Here is a 19,759-nt window from a genome sequence, read left to right on the forward strand (position 1 = left end):
TGGTTCCTCTTTTTCAGTCACTCTAAATATAAACCATCAGCAAATCCTAAAGACCTTTCTTCCAAATATATTGTAACTCCACCCATTTCTCTCTGTCTTCACTGCTACTGCCCTAGTCCAAGCCACCATCACATCCTCCCTGGTCTTCTGCAAAGCAGTACCCTCTGAATTGTTCTCCTCCTGTGTTACCCTTATGATCTAGCCTTCAGAGAGCAGCAGCCTTTTCAAATGTAAGTTGGATCTTATGCCTTTCCTGCTGAAAATCCTCCAATGGCTTCTCAGCTCTCAAATTAAATCCAAATTCCTTGTTGTCACATGTATCAGAACTTTATGCCTTTTTAGTAGCTAAATAATATTCCATTGTATAGATACACCACATTTTATTTATCCATTCCTCAGCTGATGGACACTTGGGTTGCACATATGGCAACATGGATGAACTTTGAAGACAACATGCTGTGTGAAATAAGCCAGACACAGAGGGACAGATATTATATGGTCTCACTGATACAAAATAATTAGAATAAGCAAATTCATAGAGTCACAAACTGGAATACAGGTTACCAGGGGCCCAGGGGGATGGGAGTTAGGGAATGGGGATTTAATGCTTCAATTGTACCGAGTTTCTATTTTGGGTGATGGAAAAGTCTTGGTAATGTATGTCAGTAATGGTAGCACAACATTGTGAATGTAATTACCTGAATTATACATTTGAAAGTGATTTAAAGGAGAAATTTTAGATTTATGTATGTTACTAGAATAAAAATTTAAAACATAGGACTGTACAACACAATGAGCCCTATTGTAAATGATGGACTATAGTTAATAGTACAGTTATAAAAATGTTCTTCATGAATTATAACAAATGTACCAAGCTAATGCAAGATGTTAATAATAGGGTGGTATACAGGAACTCTGTATATTATGTACAATCTAAATGTAAATCTACAGTTTCTCTACTTAAAAAAAATCCAAACCATTGTGGATTCCAAACCCCTACACCCTCTCCACTCTCAAGTCCTGCCTTTCCACAGCCCACTTTGCCCCAGACACAGTTGGCCATGCAGCTGTACATTGAACTTGCAAAGCTGCTTCCCACTTTGGGCCTTTGTATTTGATGTTTCCTCTGCCTAGAAAGTTCTTCCCCCAAGTGTGTGTATGGCTGGCGACTTCTTGTCTTTCAGGTCCCAGCTCAGATGTCACCTCATTAGAGAGGACTTCCTGACCACCTGTCCTTCAGAATTGCATCACTCTGATTTTTCTTCTTCGTAACTCTCACTACTAGCTGTGTCCTGTTTATTTGTGTGTCTACTTGCTTGTGGTTTGAGTCTTGTTCACTCCTATATTCCCTACAACCGGAGCAGTGCTTGGATATTCTGGGCACTCTATTTATCCTCTCATTCATTCATACAACTCTGGCATCTGAAAAGATAAGTAAAAGAACAACGGAGATATGACCCCACTGAAGAGTTAGTCAGTGCCAGTCCTCTCACCTTTCCTGGGGCATTCGTCTTACGCACTGTAACTGTGGAATGGGCACTCACCCCCTAACTAGCACTTGTTCTTTGGAGGAGCCTAGAGAATGTGTACTGAGTGAAGTGAATTGAATTCAGCATAGCACCAAACAGCGCAGGTACTCAGTGGAACCCTAGGGAGAATTTTGTGTCAGACTTGAGTCAGCTGTTCCCAAATGCCCTCTAGTACCCTGATCTTCTCCCTGGGCTTGCCACCAGGTTCCAGATCAGAACTTCTTATCCCCCACCCCCACTGTGCCCTAATTCCCCAGTCTCCTCTCCTGCACACTGGCAATTCCCAAGCAGGCTGGAAGAGAACAATGTCAGGAGACTGTTGGTGACCATTCTCCAGGAATGGCAAAAATCCAGCTGCTCCTGGCCCCAAAGCTGTTTCCATCCCTTTTCCCCTCTCCTGGTGCCCCTTAGAGATCACTGTTCATTTAACAAAATGATTTTTAATGGAGACACCTTTAAAGTTCCAGCCAGGTCTGGAGCATCAGCAACAGGGACAGGCCAGGGGTAACATAGTGTAGCAGCTCATACAGAAACAGTTTCAGAGTATTCAGGGACTGTGGGCTCAGCAAGAGTCAGCACACTTTGTACATTGTAAGCAACACAGCTAATGTGTCCTCAGGCTAAACTGAACCCCACACAGGCTGTAGGACAAAGTACACATCTTGACAGGCTTGTCATCTCTAGAGCCCTCAGCCAGTTCTGGGTACCACACTTTTAGAGGGATGATGACAGCCTGCAGCCTACTGAAGGAAAGGGCCCTGGTTGCTTATGGGGACAGGCCACCCTGTCATTCAGAGAAAGGATATGTCACCTGGAGTGGAAATCTTAGAGGATGGGAGAGCTATCTGAAAACACCTGGAGGTACTACATCCAAGGGTGCTTGAAGCCAAGCCTGTACCCTTACTGCTCCATCGCCAGGGCCAGCCTCCTGCAGGCCGTACCAGGCTCCACGTCAACTCTTGCATCAGGTCACAGGGTGTGCTTGCTTCTGGACCTCTTCCAGCCTCTGTTTCTTCATCCATAGAGTGTGACCAAAATACCTCCTTCCCAGGGCTGCTCTGTTAAATGAGACTGGCCATGCAAAGCCCTCGCACCATATGTAGACCCTCAAGAGGGTTAGTTTCATTTTCTATCTTCTCTCCCAGGGTAGCCGATAAGCTCAGAAAGCCAGCCTTTCTGACAAAGAACACAGAATTCAGCAAGACAATCTGTGGAGAGGATTTTAGTTGTTTATAAAACAGGCCAACACGTTTCCACCTCGTAAGTTCTAAATCCGTCATCTCTAGCTCCCTAGATCTAAGAATAGTCACCCAGGGGAGCCAACGTGCCGTGGCATGCTCTCTGGGCAGGTGACTGAGGAAACGTGCCACAGCAGCCACAGCCGCCTCTTACTCCTGGCAGGTGGGGGTGGGCAGGCGGCCTTTGCCCCTCCCAGCCTGGCTCACTTCTGAACCTCTCCCAGACTCAGTTTTCTCTTCCAGTGTGGATCCAAATACCTTTCTCCCAAGGCTGTTCTGACTATTGAATGAGGTGCCTGCAGGATGCAAAGCGGGGAGAGGGCCAGGGATGGGGGAGGGAAAGACACGTAGGTTAGGGCCTTCTACAGGTCCTGCCCTGCCCCGAGGCTCGGTTTCCTCTTACGTAAAGGGAAAGACATTGGCAAAAATATCTGAACAACCTTTAGAGTTCTAGGATTCTGAAAGGCGTTCTAGAGCAGTCCCCAGCTTTGCAGCCTCAGAATAAGACCTATGAGGGCAAACCCATCAATTCGATTTATTTTGATTTACTACCAGCCCTTCCTTTGGCCTGAGGGAGCCAGCCTGAGGCCTTGGGTGTGTAATCCTCTACTCTACTTTTCTGCCTCCACCTTTCTTCTCTCTCTCTGGTACCCAGCCATGCCCACCCTCACTCCCATGCAAGTTCCCCAGGATAGGAAGGACTTTGATTTGTCTCATCCAGTCTTGGCCCACGATGGGAATGCCTCACGGCTGGGGGCTCAGGACCCCCACCAGCAGGGCACCCACTGCCTTCCAGGGTAGCCTTCCCATAACCACAGTTCTTCCCCATAGTGAACTGAAATCAGCCTTCCCTTTGGCATCAACTCTCCTTCCCCATGGGTCCTCTTTTGGCCCTCTAAGTGTGGCAAAAACAAAGCAGTTCCCTGCTCTCATTAGCATCCATTCATTCATTCATTCATCATGCAACAGGTATTGACTGAGCACTAACATATGCAGAGCACAGTTTCAGGTGCCAGGATGCAGCACTGAACAAAACAAAGTCCCTGCACTCAAAGACCTTGAGTTCTGATGGAAAGATATAGATAAGAAACAGTAAAAAATATAAAGAAAAATAAAAGCAAGTGAGGTGATAAAATGGGAAGGGAAGGGGGCCTGCTATTGCATACAGAGCTGTTGGAGAAGCCTCTCAGATAGGGTGACATTCGAACAAATACCTGCACACCATGAGGGAGTGAGCCTGTGGATGTCAGGGGCAGGAGCATTTCAGACAGCGGGAACAGCAAGTGCAAAGGCCCTGGGGCAAGTACTTGGCATGTCTGAGGAACTGTAAGGAAGTCAGTAGAGCTGTGGTGATTATCAGCAAGGTGGAGCATAATGGAACATGAGGTCAGAAAGGGGCTGGGACCAGCTATTATTTATTTCACGGAAGAGAAGTCAACGGAGAGTTCTGAGCAGTGCAGTGCCATGTTCTGACTAAAGTTTTAAGTCGGAATGTTTGGAGATTGGAACAAGTGGCAGTAGAGACAGCACAGAGACCAGCCAGAGGTGATGGGGCTGGTGAGAAGTGCCGGATTCTGCTGTGTTTTGAACATTACCTTCCTAAATCCCTTCTTCTGCAGACCCTCATCATTTCTTGCCTGGTGCAGCCTCCTCGCTGGCCTCCTTGCCTCCAGGGCCTCATTCCCCATCTCCCCCTCCTGCCCTTTCCTTAGTGCCACTATGGATCCTGGTCTGGAGGGGACCCTGGGTCAGCCTGCTCCCACTTGCAGTCTTCCCTAGGACAATTTGTGCTTGTAGTCTCCAAATAGCTGCAATAATTCTGTGGAGGAACTGCCCCACTTCCTCATTCTGGAATGACTTCTTCCTGCTGCCTCAGTTCCTTCCCTAAGGGCACCATTGGCCCTGGAGAGTGATGAATGGACTAATTATTGAAAGGGCCCTACACTGACCAGAGCCTTTTCCCTCAGCCTGGCCCAGTGCGGCCTTTGTCCTCATAGCCATTCCCTGTAGGATTTCCTGGGACAGTGTGATCAGGAACAGAGACTTGCAGCTTTCTATTCTTGAAGCTACAACCAGGAGGCAGCTCTGGCCACAGACCAGGGAATAAAGACAATAAACAAACACAGGACTGGGGGCCTGGGCTTGATGGCACTGGATCTCAGCATTGTGTGTGTGCGCCCTCCCCTGCTGGGCTACAGACAGATCCATGAGCTCAGAAAGACCAGTGGTAGGGGAAAGGCCCAGATGTATTCACTGCCACTCCACAGCTGTATCCTGAGTGCCTGTCCCAGGCCAGGCCCTGTGATAGGGCCTGAAGACAGACTGATAAACCTGCCCTGTGCCCAGCACTCCATCCTCACCCCCACTCACAGACTAATGAAGCAGTTAGGTAGGGATAGATAGAAATACCTCTAGAACCAGGAGGGGTGTGATATGTGTGTCTGGGTATTATGGGAGCTCAGAGAAAATGAAATTAACCACCCAATGGGACCCATAATTCACTTCTTTGCAAAACAGGATGCCATAGGGATCAATAAAGGCAGCTCAGATTGGATAATTTCAATGGGTAGTCTCTGTTTAGGACTGATGAACTCCTATTTATCCTTCAAAACCCAGCCAAGAATTAACCTAGAGAACATTGAGTGACACCCACCTCCTGCCCCCAACAGAGCATGTCATTCTTTCTTCTCTACTACCTCTGTCTCTTAGAAATACTATTTTTTTGATCATCATCTCGTGTTATTACTTTTTTTAAAATTTTGAACAATACCAAAAAAAAAGCAAATGTTGGTCTCCCTTCCCCCATTTCTCCCTCTCTTCCTCATAGACAGTTCTCAGTTTGGGATGTATTCTTCAGTGAGTTTACATAAAGAAACTTACGAGGCTTTACATAGAATGAGTCATACTGTCTGTATATTGTTCTGCAACCCATTTTCTTTTAAAAATGTCTTAGATGTCTTTCCATGTCAGGTCATAGAACTCTAGCTCCCTTTTTTTAAGAGCTGTATATAGTTCAACGGTAGGGTCAAACTGTAGTTTAAACATTCCTCTTTTGATGGGTATTTTGGGGTTTCCCCAATCTTTTGCAATTATAAATAATGCCAAAGGAAACACCGCTGTACATAACCCTCGTGTACACTTGCCATCAACTCCCATCACAGACTTTCCCATGGTTGTCTTCCTGGGTGGACTGGGAGCCCTGGGGGCAGCAACTGAGTTTTCCTCTTCTCTGGGTCTTGTGTTTAGCACAGGGCTTAAGCTAGATGAGGCAACCACATGATGAAATTAAATGGACTCTTAAATGGACTCTGAGCAAAGTCGTGCCCATGTGAAAGGACTGGGTGACTTCAGGGAGCAGGGAGCAAGCCTGCAGGACTAGAACAGAAAGTTGGGAAAGAGGCAACAGGGCCTCGAGACCCAGCTAAGGGACCTAGACTCAGTCTCTTTAGTGCTGGGAAGACAGGGGAAACTTTCATGTGAGGACCTGAGTCCAGGCTGTTGTTTTAGCTTGATTTCCCCTCCCAGGCTGGCTGCCTCAGAATGAAGGACAGATTCAATGCCACCAGGTCCAGCAGTTGTTACGATCTTCCAAGCAGGAGATGGTGAGGACCTGAACCCCCTCTTTCTATCTAAAAGTTTCCACCTAGACCCAAAGCACTTCAGGAGGCATGAATTTTGGATTCCTCACTCAACTGTTCCTTGCTCACAGCAGGACCATCCCACCAATTGCTGCCAGAAGCTTGGGTGGTTGGACTCTCTGAAAATTCTCCCATATTGTCCCTGACCAAGGCTGGCCCCACCCACAGTGACATTTACAAGCTTCCTGGACCCAGAGCCTGTCTCCCTCCATGATGGCGCTCAAACCCCCCCCCCCCGCCCCCTCTCTCTCAGCCTGGTATTGCCGAGGAGCAGCCCTGACTGATGGTCTAAGCCCCTGTGAGCTCTTTGTCAGGCAGGAGGCACTGACTTCTCATAACCATCCTTTCCTGCCCCTCTTCCCCCCACTCCCTGATGTGGGTCGGGGTCAGGGCCGTCTAGTAGCTTCCTCAGGCCTCAGCCCCAGTGCTCACAAGGGCTCCTCTGCACAGTGCTCTTTGTCTCACCAGTCACAGCTCTTGCCTTCCATCGCTGGTCTTATCCCCACACAGGTGGACCACTGCTCTGTACATTTTGTTACTTCCCTGGGAAGCAGTGTATTTGCTAGAGGGGACACTAACGGAGGAGGTCCTGGAGTCAGGCTGCCTGAGTTTGAATCCCAGCCCTGCTTCTCATCAGCTGGGTTACCTTGTACAGCCTCATCACCTCTCTAGAAAATGGGGATAATATTAGACTGTACTTCACAGCCGTGTTCTGATGATTCAGTGAATTCTTACTTATAAAGTGCTTATCACAGGGCCTGCCTTACAGTAAATATTCAATAATTCTTAGCTATTATCATTTCTCACACGCTTTGGGATCTACTGAAGGTACTTTGGGCATCATAGATTCTATCCTGACTGTCCCTTTGTGGCTATGTGATCCTGGACACATTATTTCACCTCTCTAAGCCTAGTTACTTCATCTGCAAAATGGAGATAACACCTCAGAGGGTTGCTGTAGGAATTAAGATGACAATTGTATGACACTGAGAAGCACCCTCCCTAGGTTGCAAGCCTCATCCTCATGGTCTGAGATGGGGGCCAAAGCTCTAGCCATCACATCCACATTCCTGATGGCAGGAAGAGACAAAGAATATGGGGTGAAGGGCACATGCTGTCTGTCCTTTAAGGAAGGGTCCCCTAAGCTGTTAGGGAACATTTCAGCTTGAATGTCATTGGCCCCACCCAGCTGTAGGGAAGTCTGGGAAATGTAGTCTTTATTCTGTAGTTCAGGGGACAACCAGGAGGGTCTGCCACCTGTGCTCAGGTGTTTGTCCCTCCTAGGCAAGGCCGTCCAGCAGAAATGCTGCCCACTCCCTGGTGTCGGACTGCAGTCACACAAGGCCCTGTGAGCAACCGGATTGCCAAGAAGCTCAGGCAGGTGCCACAAGGCCTGAACAGCTTTGGGTATTCAGTCCAGCCTGTGCCAGGCACCCTGGCAGTCCTGAGGTTCTGCTGCCTGCAGGCCCTTAGGCTAGCTCCAACGTGCTGGGCCGAGAGCTGCATTGCTTGTCACAGCCTGGATCAGGCCAACTCTGTTGAGGCCTGTGAGCAGGGCACCTGAACTCCAAGGGGTAGGGAATCCCTCCGTAATAAGGCTCTCAACCCAAGGCCCAACCATGTTCCCAGGGGCCAGTAAGCAGATCTCCACCAATCAGGTGGAATTAAATGTCCTCAGGGACCTGGCAAGTGTAAGGCACACTGCAGAGAGCCCTTCTGTACAGCTGGGAATCATCCTGTAACTTACCTGTTTTGAAAACTGGATATTTCATATTCCAGTTGGCTAAAGGAGAGGCTTACCGGAGGCCACTCTCCTTTCCTCTAACTTCCTCGTGAGAACAGCCTGCACTTTAGCATCTTGCTGAATCCAGAGGGCCTTCCTGCCTTCCCTGTGTCCCTAGAAAGGTAGCTCTGAGTGAACCTATTCTGAAACAATGGTGGAGCTCAGTACTTAAAGATGTCCTGCTGTGAGACCTTCTGTCAAGGGGATAGCCAAACCTTCGCTTTCTTATTCAGCAGCCTGGTGTTTTCTATAGAAGACTGATTTGAAGTGGGAAATCCTGAACCTCTTGTCAGTCCACCCTGGGCCTTCCCATCTGCTGCTGCCCCTCCCTCTCCTCCGTGCCTTGGGCCACTGGCGTGGACTTCCTTGCCTTTTCCTCCTCTCTACAATGTCCTCTGTCATGGATTGGGCACTTACCTGTGTCAGGCCCTGTGCTTGGGCCTGACACAGGTAAATGTCAAGTCAGGCAAACCTCCTCCTAGCAACCCTGTGAGGTAGCTGCTTATATTTTCTGCATTTTACAGGTGGGGACTTAAGTTCATTATTACACAACTGTGTAGCAATATGGGACCCAGGACAGCATAGCACGTTATATAGTAAATGATGTATATTACATATACACCAGGAGTCTGCAAACTACGATCCAGGGCCAAATCAGCTTGTAGCCTGTTTTAGTATGGCCCTGCAAGCTAAGGACAGTTTTTAAAGGGTTGTAAAAAAGACAAATATGTGACAGAGACTAAATGTCGCCCTCAAAAAGCCTAAAATATTTACTGTCTGCCCTTTATAGAGTAAGTTTGGCAACCCCTGGAATGTAATATGCGGAGTTCAGCACAGGTTCTGGAGCTCTGCTGCCTGGGTTTCTACCACTGCTTCATTTCTTGAGCTTTACTTTTATCATCTGTAAAATGAGAATAATCTATAAATTGTGGTATACCGGTTTGTATACATTATGTCCCCCAGAAAAAGCCATGTCCTCTGATGCAATCCTGTGGGGGCAGACGTATTAGTGGGGATTAAGTTGGAACGTTTGGATTAGGTTGCTTCCAAGGAAGTGCGCCCCACCCAACTGTGGGTGATGACTCTGCTTGGATAATTTCCATGGAGGTGTGGCCCCACCCATTCAGGGTGGGTCTAAATTAAATCACTGGAGCCATATAAATGAGCTGACAAACAGAAGGAACTCAGTGCAGCTGAGAGTGACATTTTGAAGTGCAGCTGAGAGTGACATTTTGAAGAGGAGCTACAGCCAAGAGGGACACTTGAAGAATGCACAGAAGCGGAGAGAGTAGCTGCAGATGAGAGACAGTTTGAAGATGGCCGTTGAAAGCAGACTTTTGCTCCGGAGAAGCTAAGAGAGGACAAACACCCCAAGAGCAACCGAGAGTGACATTTTTGAGGAACTGCAGCCTAGAGAGGAACTTCCTGGAAAAAGCCATTTTGAACCCAGAACTTTGGAGCAGATGCCAGCCATGTGCCTTCCCAGCTAACAGAGGTTTTCTGGACACCATTGGCCATCCTCCAGTGAAGGTACCCGATTGCTGATCTGTTACCTTGGACACTGTATGGCCTTAAGACTGTAACTGTGTAACCAAAAAAACCCCCTTTTATAAAAGCCAATCCGTCTCTCGTGTTTTGCATTCCGGCAGCATTAGCAAACTAGAACATGTGGCTACCTCACAGCATGAATAGAATTAAATGAGATAAAAAAAATATAAAGCACCCAACCCAGACAAGCTTTCTTTGGAAGCATCAGGGGAAGATATTTCTGGGCCTTTGTCAGGCTCCTTGGCCCAGTGGGTGGGAAAGCCCTGGCTCCAGGTCTCTGGCTATGCCGGCCCCAAGCATGGCTTCCTCAGAACATGCTCCCTTTGGCAGGAGATGAGGGGATGCCAGCTGCCCCATGTGCCACGTCCTGCTGGTAGGTCAGCTCTGCCCTTCCTCCCTCTCCCATCCCTGCTGACAGTCAGCTGGTGCCACTCACCAGGGCTGGGCACAAAGCCCACACCAGGTGCTGTACCAGGCCCCAAGGTTCTAAGTCTCTTCCACTCTGCCCACTGCCTGCCTCAGAGCGGCCTGGCTGCAGCGCCTGCTGAACTGTAGGAGACAAGGCCTGGGGTTCATCCTCTCTGTGTGCACTTCCTCATCCATGGGCCAAACAGGCAGACATCTGTGTTTCCCCAGACCCAAGCTTTTGGCCGATGATTGCCTTCCTACTGGGGAGAAAGAAAGGAAGAGGTAATCCTGGGGCCGAACCAGCCTCATTCTGTTAAAAGAGCGGTCTGCCAGACAAATTTGCAGTGGATAATGAGTTAGATGTAAGGGTTTAAAAATCCAAAGCACTGAAAAACCACAAAGAATAATTTCTAATCTGCTTCAAGTCTTAAAAGCAATGGAAGAAATGGAAGAATTGTAACATAAAAAGTGAATAGATTTTACTATACGGAACCCTAAAACTTACGTATATCCAAAGACCCAAAAGAAAATTTTAAGTCAAATTGGGAAAAAAACATTTATGCCAAATATGACAAAGAGTTAATATCCCTAAAACAAAACAAAAAAATCTTTAAAACAAGACCCATAGTAGATAACAACAATGGCAAATATTTATATAGTGCTAGCTATGTGCCAGGCTCCATTCTAAGTACTTATTACATATATACTCTTATAATCCTTGTCAATCACTCTATGAGAAAGGTGCTATTATTATCCCCTTTAGCAGATGAGGAAACCGAGGCACAGAGAGGCTAAATACCTTGCTAGTAACAGCCTATGACTGGAGAAGCTGGGATCTGAACCTAAACCATCTGACTCAGGGGTCTGAACATTTAATCTCTTCTATTCTAAATAGGAGAAAGATATTAAGCAGACAGTAAACAAAAGAAGAAATACCAATACTTGAGAGACAAAAATTATTTTTCATTTTCAATGGTAACCAAAGAAGCATAAGTTAAAACAATGAGATATCATTTATCTTCAAATTAGGAAAGATTTTTAAACATTATAACATTCATAAATACTGGCAAGGCTGGAGTGAGACTCCCAAGATTGCTGCAGGTCTTTCTGAAAAGTATTCTGGCAATAGGTATCCATACCCTTTGAGCAGGAATTCCCATTCTAAGAATCAAATTTGAGAAAATAATTAGACAGATAGACAAAGATGTAGGCATAAAGATGTTCATAGCAATGTTCTATAAAATATTGAAAAATGAGAAACAACCTAGATTGTTGATAATAGGACCCAGCTTAAGTAAATTGTTTACTCTCCATAATGGACAATTAGGCAGCTATAAAAAATTTGTATAACAAAAGACGCCATAAACAAAGAATAGAGACAGACCAGGGACTTCTGGAAGAAGACACTTGAAATGCATCTAACAACGAAGAATTATATAAACAAAAAATACACAAAGAAAAGTTACAAATCAATAAAGAAAAGTTAAAGAACCCAATAACAAAGTAGAAAAAGAATATGAATGGGCGATTCATAGAAGAAGCAACTTAAATGGCTAATAAACTCTCACTAGTAGTCAGGGAAATGCAATTTAATTGAATGTATTATCAGGATAGCGAAGGAGTCTGAAGGCAAAGTCAAAGGGAAACAAATTTGTGTCCATTGCTGATGGGAGTGTAAATGACTACAGCCTTGTAGGTGAGTTATTTGGCCACACCTAGTAAAGTTAAACATGTGATTCCCTGTAACTCACACCTCTAGGGATCAACCCTCCACAGACAACCATTTGGTAGTACTGTTTACAATAGCAATAGCAGTAATAGGAATAGTAAGAAGAACTGTCTTTCAGAAGAGAAATGGATAAGTAAATTATGATTTATATGTATGGAATACTGTGCACAGTTAAAATTAAAAGAAATGAACTATATCTGTGTCAACTCAGATAAATTTCTAAAATAATGCTGATTGTAAAGAGCAAGTTGCAAAAAGATACATTTTGAGTGATGCTATTGATGTAAATCTTTAAAACAAACTAAAAAAAGATGAAGTATTTAAGAACATATATATATGTAGAAAAATATGAAACACATGCAAATAATATACACCAACTTCAAAACAGTGATTACTAGGAAAGGAGGGATAGATGGAAGGCAAGGGATGGGAAGTGGGTTTAAACTGTATTTTTATGATTTATTTCTTTAAAAAAAGAAAAGCAAATATGGTAAAATGTTAACTAATGTTCTAAATCAGGATGGAAGTATGTGTCTTTCCATCAAATTATTTTCCGCGGTTTTCTGCATGTTGACTTATTTCAAAAATTTTAAACAAAATTATTTTTAATGTACTTTGTAAGTAACTTGCAACTCCATGGAAAAATGTTTTTATTATACTTTTAAAGTATAAAAGCAGGATACATATACACAGTTAATGACAAATTTCACAAATTAAAGGTTTGAAGGAGATATCTAAAACATTTGTATAGTGGGCAAGATTCTGGAAGTCTGCGTTTCTTTGTATTTATACATATTTTCCTTTTTTGTTTTTCTTTTTTTGCAATGAAGATGTATTACTTTTCTATCCAGTAACAAAAGGTTAAAAACAACTACAGAAAACTGTGAGTGAGTTTAGACCCTTGGAAAGGGTCCAAAACCTAGAAAGAGGTGAGAAGATAGAGTGGGCCTGAGCTTGAATACTGGCTTTGTCACTTTCTGGCTAAATGACTCTCAGTTTGTTCATTCTTTTATCTATTCAACAAATGCTTTTTAAGCACCAACTGTGTAGCAGGCACTGTGCTAGGCACAAGAGATACAGCAGTGAATAAAACATGCACATCCCTTTTGTCACCGAGACTGTAGTCTAGAGAAGGGGATAGTAAACCCATCAGCACACGTGCCATGTATCACTACAAAGTGCAAGATCCCCTGTGAGGGCCAGTACATGGGGCTATGATTGAGCAATAACAGGAATCTCATTTGGATTGGATGGCTGGGGAATCTGGCATCCATGTAAACCGGAATCAAAAGGATGAGGAGATCTGGAGCCCCAGAAGAGTGAGGTCTTTGAGAGAAAGGATGTATTTAAGGAACTGAAAGATGGCCAGTGTTGCTGAAATGTAATGAGTGAGGGGGAGTGTGCAAGATGGGAGCTAGATCACTCAGGGCCTCACAGGCCAGGAAAATACCTCCTAAGGGCAGTGGGAAGTCATTGAAGGATTTCAAACAAGGGAGTGACGTGATTGGATTTGTGATTTTATATGATCACATTGATGCTCTTTGGATATTGGAGTGGATGGGGACACGAGTGGAGGCAAGCAGCCCAGTTAGGAGGCTGGTGGCCTGGATCAAGGTAGTGGCCATGGAGATGGAGAGACATGGAAGTGTCTAAGATATTTTTGAAGGCACGCAACAGGTCTTCATGATGGATTATATTTGGAGGGTGACTGTGAGGGAAGGGCCAAGGTGGAAAACCAAGTTTGAGACATGAACCATGTGGGTTGTTGGAAATGGGACACACCAGAGTAAGAGCAGACTTGGTGGGGAGCGGTGGAAGCAAGGATAGTGCGCTTGCCACAGTTTCATTGAACTTTGGTTTCTGCATGTATGAACCTGTGTTTATGATGATACCTGAACCCTCAGGGTGAATGTTTCAGTCATGTTACCCAAAAACACTTCTACAACAGTCTTCCCTGTCCTTCACAGGTGGGACCTGTTACTCTTGGGGCTGGAACGAGCATGGAATGTGCGGGGATGGCACTGAAGCCAACGTCTGGACCCCCAAGCCGGTGCAGATTCTGAGGTCAGCATTGGGACTCCTTGTGGGCTGTGGGGCCGGCCACTCCCTGGCCCTCTGCCGGCTGCCAGCCCTCTCTGCAGGGGCCCAGGGGCCCAGGGTCACTGACACTTCCCCAGATGCCACTGAAGATGCCGAATCTCAGGAAGCCATGAACAGAGAGAGAAACTAGAAGGGAAGACAATCAGAAACTTCAGCCCAAAGCCAGTCTAGCAGGTGCAGAAATGGGGGACTTGTGACAGGGAACCTTTAATAAAGTGGTTTTTCCAACAAAAGTTTTCCTAGACAATTGCTTCACTGGGTTATGGGGTTGGCCCGAGATGGGAAGTCACTTGTCCAGTATCTGGGGCACAAAAAGACATCCTTTCCACTTAGCAGATAAGAATTAGGAGTTAGGCTCCAGCCTGTCCCTACCTGGAGGGGCCAGAAAAGCTTAGCCATATCCACAGTTGTTTTTTGTTTTTTGTTGTTTGTTTTTGATTTTTTGTTTGGTGTGTGTGTGTGTGTTTGCACGTGTGCTGGCAACATTCAAGTTAGCAAGGCAAAAAGGTTTCTTCAGCCAGGCTTAGAATTAGAGCAGCCACAAGCCTCTCCTGGGGTTTTATTTGCAGGGCCTGGAACCTGGAGTTCACTTGTTCAAGAGTTTCAAGGCATCCTGTTCGGATGGCTTGGATACTTGGACAGGAAGGAGCTCTTGTCTTGGTGACTAGGGCCAAGGGAAAAGGTTCTAGAGTGGAGGTGGAAGGGATTGGAGACGAGTAAATGGAGGAAGAGACAAGGCTTCTGGGAAGACCCAGCCCAGGAGACCCCTGGGACACACAGACTGGTCTAGAACCAATGGAACTTGCAGAAGATTTATATCTTCATCTGAGCCAGGCAGGAGTCTGGAAATCGTCTAGGTCCTTGTAATTGCTTTGTATTTTCAGATGAGGGGCAAGGGTCTCAAGGTCACAGCATGGGAAGAGGAGTCTGTAGGAACAGCAGCATCAAAGGCCAAGAGTCCTACCCCTGACCCCTCCCTCCTTACCCCCACCCTCCTATCCCTGGGGCCCTAGCATCTGCAGGAGGAGGGTCCTCAGGTGAGATGGGGACCATGCCGGATCCCAGGCCCCTGACTTACCCAGGTGGCAGCTGTGGCTGTGGGGAATCCTGCACCTTTTCATCTGCTGTGACTGGCAAAAGATCTTCAGAAGAGGACCTCAGAAAGTAGCTTTTCCCCAGAACACAGTGTGGCAGCAGCCCAGCTGGCCATCCCTGGTCTGCAGCCCATCCCTTACTGTCTTCCCTTTGTGATGCAGGAGAGGGTTTGGGTCTGTGAGGACTAGGCTGGAAGGGCTTTAACAGAAATTTCAGAATCCAAGAACATCAAAGCTGGGAGGAGTTTTAATGACCATCTAGCCAAGTGGCGTTTGAACTCCATCTTTTAGAGCCCTACTATTCTCCTGAGAACTCAGTGGTCACCTTGTGGGCTCTGAGTAAAGGAAGGTCAAGTAGATAGAAGTCCTGGGCCCCCACCCTCCACCTTATTCAAAACATTTTCATTTTTATCTGTTATATATTGGGCTTCACATAAGTTTTCATTTGACAAGGGGTCTTTGAGAAAGTAAAAACCACTGATGATTTTAGCCAATATTTTCATTGTTTATATGGGAAAACCAAGGCCTAAAGAAGGGAAGGGACCATCTCAAAGCCATTCATTCACCTCACTCACAGTCCAGGGTTCTGATTGGGAAATGGCCCAGCCAAGGCCGAGAGTGCCTAACCCTGAGACCAGGGACAGGCACAAGTCAGGAGAGTGAGGACATTCCTGAGCTCCCCAGGCCTGAACCCAGAAACCACCCACAGCCATAGGCTGGCTTCAAACACCAATGCATGGATTCCTGCTCCCAACATTGCACCCTAGAAACATGGCTGCCATGGCCAGCAGACCCCTTGGTCCCCAACCCCTCCCAGAACCAACAGGGGCCAGTGTAGCCTCTAAGCACTTTTGTGATGGGAAGAAGAACATCCCAAACACTCTGAGCTGGTCTTGCCAAGGGGACCAAACCCCCAGAGATGGAGCATTCAGATGGCACAGAGATGACCCATACTGGGGCAAACCCAAGGTTACTGGTCATCACCCACTGTCCTGCAGGCCTGGTTGTCTGCCTCAGACACACAGGCCAGAAAGCAGTCCCACACCAGATAGTACTAAGGCCCATACCTCCCAGAGTTTCCGCTCAAAAGGAACCAACATATTCTCACAGGACAGCAGTGAAAAGTTCCCTCCTACCTCTTTCAGCACCTGCTGGAAGAAACCAAAATCTCAAGTCCTCTGCTGCTGAGTCCTAAGGCCTCTGCCAAGGCCTTCTGTGGGTACAAGAAAGATGTATCTTGGGGCTGTTTCCTGGGCTGAAATAGGAGGTGCATCCACCCTAAGCTATTAGATTTAGAACCCCAGACCCTCAGAAGCTGAGTCAGACCCTTCATGGAAGCAGATAGGGCACAAATAATCCACACCTGGAAGAATGAATGGCTGTTGGCTCTAGAAGACACAACAGGCTCCCATCATCACCATGACGGCCTCTAACAGCAGCGTCAGGCAGAGCGGGCTTTCTCCAAGTCCATTCACTGCCTGGATCTGACGAGTGCCTGAACACACTCTAGGGGCACAAAGGGGCGCAGACAGTGTCTCCCAGGTTTTTTCTGGTCCCTTTGATCCTACTGATCATACTCAGACTTGTACTGCAGATATTCAAGCCCCTCTTTCCTAATAGGCCATGAGCTCTTTGAGAGCAAGGGGCCAGATCTTGGTCAGTTCTGGAACACCTTCTCCGAGGATGGGTCCTAGTACAGAGGAGGTGCCCAGTAAATGTTTGTTAGTGAATGGACTGGTCAGTACACCCTTCGGGTCACCTTGAGGATGGGGAGGTTAAATGAGAGGGCTCTGTGGCTCCCATCCCCTCCCATCCTCTGCTTTTATCCCCTGTACAAATGTTTGATAACTATGCTGTGGGTATTACAACCATTTGCCAGTCCATGTCCAATGTCATCTACTTTATCAGTCAATGAGCCATAGAATCCAGCTTGAGGAAAGGATCACTCATTTTCAAAAACTACTTTTTTTCTCATTGACTAAGTAAATTAGACTTCATCTTCCTTCTGAGTAAGGAGGAGGAAAGGGAAAAGAAGCAGGTTGCAGGACCTTGTTCTGTGTTCACAGATCTTTGGCCTGGCCAAGGGTCGTTAGCAGGATGGTCATGTGCCCACCTACCACACACACTCCTGCCACAGCCACCCCAGCTTTCCCTGCACCCCCACCACCCTTGGGCCCTGGAGGGTCATCAGACCAACAGTAGATGAGATTGGGAATGGGGAATCCAGGCCTAGGACTCAGAACAAAGCCCCCCCGCCATGCCCACTTCTGGGTGAAGTGACGTAGTGATAATGCGCCATCAGGAGTTAGCAAGTTAGCCAAGAAACAGTGGGAGTGTTAGAGGGAGGGAGTTGCATCTCCTTAGATGCGTGTGTGCAACTCCTACAAGTGGCTGGAGCACAGAGGGCGGTGGGAACTCAGGAGGGGAGAGGCTGGAGAGGCTGGTGGGGCCTTGCAAGCCACATTAAGGAGCTTCAACTTTATTCTTAGGGCAAGAGGGTCTTTAAGCAGAAGGACGAGGGGGTCAGAGGCCTGTATGTACGGTTCTGACTGCAGGTAATGCAGGATGTGAAGCAGCCCCATCTGTCCTACCAATGGTGTTTTGTGGAGGAGGGCAGGGGACCAGGTCCCAAGGTTCCTGCGATTTAGGATCAGCGACTCTAGTGTCCTATCAAGTCCACCTCTAAGGGCCAGGCCCTTGAAGGCCTCAATTAGCTTAAGACAGCTTACCCTGAGCTCTGGAGTCTGACCACCTGACTTAGAGTCCTGGCTTCATCACTGACGGGCTGTGTGGCATACGGGTATTTATTTTATCTCTCTGTGCCTTGTTCTCTTGTCTCTAACGTGGAAATGTTGAATTATTGTGAGCTATCATTAGAAAATGCTTTTAAGATGCCCAACACACAGTAGATGCTCAACACATGTTAATCCTTCTGCCCAGTAGCTACTGCGTCCCCTATTCCAAATGGCTTTGTGCTGAGTCCCACTTAGAGTGCAGCAGAGACATTTCCTTGATGGGGGGGGAGGGGAATCCCTGGGCAGAATGAACATGACCCTCCCTGTAGCAGCTGAGGCTGCTTTGCTTGTGCATCCCATACGTATGAACTTTGTGACCTACTATCAAATCTGGTACCCCTTTAGCCACATAACCCCTGAGCCCCACCTCCTTGGTCCGCGGCCTGCACAGGGCACTGGGAAGGTGCAGCAAAAGCTTAGAGGGGATGAGGAACTGTTAGACGAGAATTAGGCACCCTCCTTAGGCCTCCCACCCACCCATCTGATCAGTGACTCGCGCCATGTTGGGAGGTCAAAGGAACTTTAATCAGGAAGAGATTGACACTCCCTTGTCTGTGGCCCTGGGGAGCTCATCCCCCTCTCCGGGCCTCAGTTCCTCCTGTGTAAAGTGCCCAGAGATTAACTTGCATAAGCTTTAGGGACTCTTCCCCGCCGAAAATTCCTGCATTCCCTAATGGATAGGAAGAGAAGTGGAACTCCAATCACCCACCCTGCCCCCCACCAAAACCAAGTGAACAATCCAAGCAAATCAAAATTCCTAAGAGAGGGCTCCACCGTTTCTGAGAGAGATGTCTCCAGGCTAGGAGAGGGAATATGCAATGAGGTGGGGCACCCAGACATGTCTGTCTGACCCCTGCCTCTGGCTCCATTAGATTCAAGGACAGACCTAAGAGGGAGGTGACCCGTGGTCTGCCAGGGCTGGGAGCTCTGGTGTGGCCAGGTCCAAGGATTCATCCACATGGCACGATTCACAGAGAAGTTTCTGCGTCAGGTGAGCCACGCTCTGAGGACATGCTGGTCTCAGGGTCAGTTCCTTGAGCATCCTACCCCTTCTGAGAGCCGCCTCCCTCCCTAACCCCCACCCAGCCCCCAACGGGATCTGCAGCCTGAGGGACCACCCTGCCCAGCCTGGCCTGGCTTCCCCACCCCCTGCCCACGAGAGGAACACGCATATCTCCAGGTGGGTCCTCGGGACCAGAGTGGCCAAGGTTCAGGCCAGCCCAGCCCAGCCCCAACCGGCCTGACCGGAGGCCCGGAGAAGAACCACGACACTGCCTGAAGGCAAGAAAAACCCAAATCCGTGCTTCATCTCAAAAGTCAGCTTTTTATTATTGGGGGCCAGGACCCAAGAGGGGAGAGGTTCGAGAGCTAAAGCATCATTGCCCTCTTTTCAGGAAATGTTGCGAGCTGCAGCGAATGCTCGAGATGTTGCATTTTTTTTCCAACTCAAGTACGTGTTTTTCAAAAATAGTCATTCCCCCCCCCAACCCCCACTAATTTTAGAATCAGACCAAAGCCAAGCTACTGTCCTCTGTTTCTGTTGGGAAAAATACTATATTTATTTGAGATGCAAAAGTGCGTCTCTGCAAACCTTTGATTGCTTCAGGAAAACAAATCTGCTTTAGACTATACAGAAACCATGATACAAAATTTATTTCATGCTAGAGTCTCTGTGCATAACATTGGGCATGCAGGTTTTTACTCTGAAGTGCTAAGTTGCATACAATGCCAGGTTGTGCCTTAATAAGGGAGGAGGGTCGCTCCCCGTGGTCCTGATCTTTTCATATGCTACATCCTGGTTTTAAAGTAACACTTTGCAAATCCGTCAGGTGTTGATTATTTACTATGAACAATTTGTTATGGAAGGCGGTCACACTGGATCTACACGCCGATTAGA

At 47.1% G+C, this 19,759-nt stretch overlaps 1 protein-coding gene across 2 annotated transcripts in view; it reads left to right on the forward strand.

The window, feature by feature from the left end:
• Window positions 1–14,206, forward strand: part of SERGEF (secretion regulating guanine nucleotide exchange factor) — a 278,977-nt gene extending 264,771 nt beyond the window's left edge. The window contains exon 10 of one of the 2 annotated variants that reach the window (XM_037839296.1): window positions 13,841–14,081. In XM_037839296.1, the coding sequence (XP_037695224.1) occupies window positions 13,841–13,936 (96 nt within the window). In that variant the 3' untranslated portion in view covers window positions 13,937–14,081. Of the gene's footprint in view, window positions 1–13,840 lie in introns of both variants that reach the window. The other variant, XM_037839295.1, reaches the window with a different exon arrangement.
• Window positions 14,207–19,759: the final 5,553 nt, after the last annotated feature.

Source organism: Choloepus didactylus, chromosome 6 (assembly GCF_015220235.1).
Source record: "Choloepus didactylus isolate mChoDid1 chromosome 6, mChoDid1.pri, whole genome shotgun sequence".
Taxonomy (NCBI): domain Eukaryota; kingdom Metazoa; phylum Chordata; class Mammalia; order Pilosa; family Megalonychidae; genus Choloepus; species Choloepus didactylus.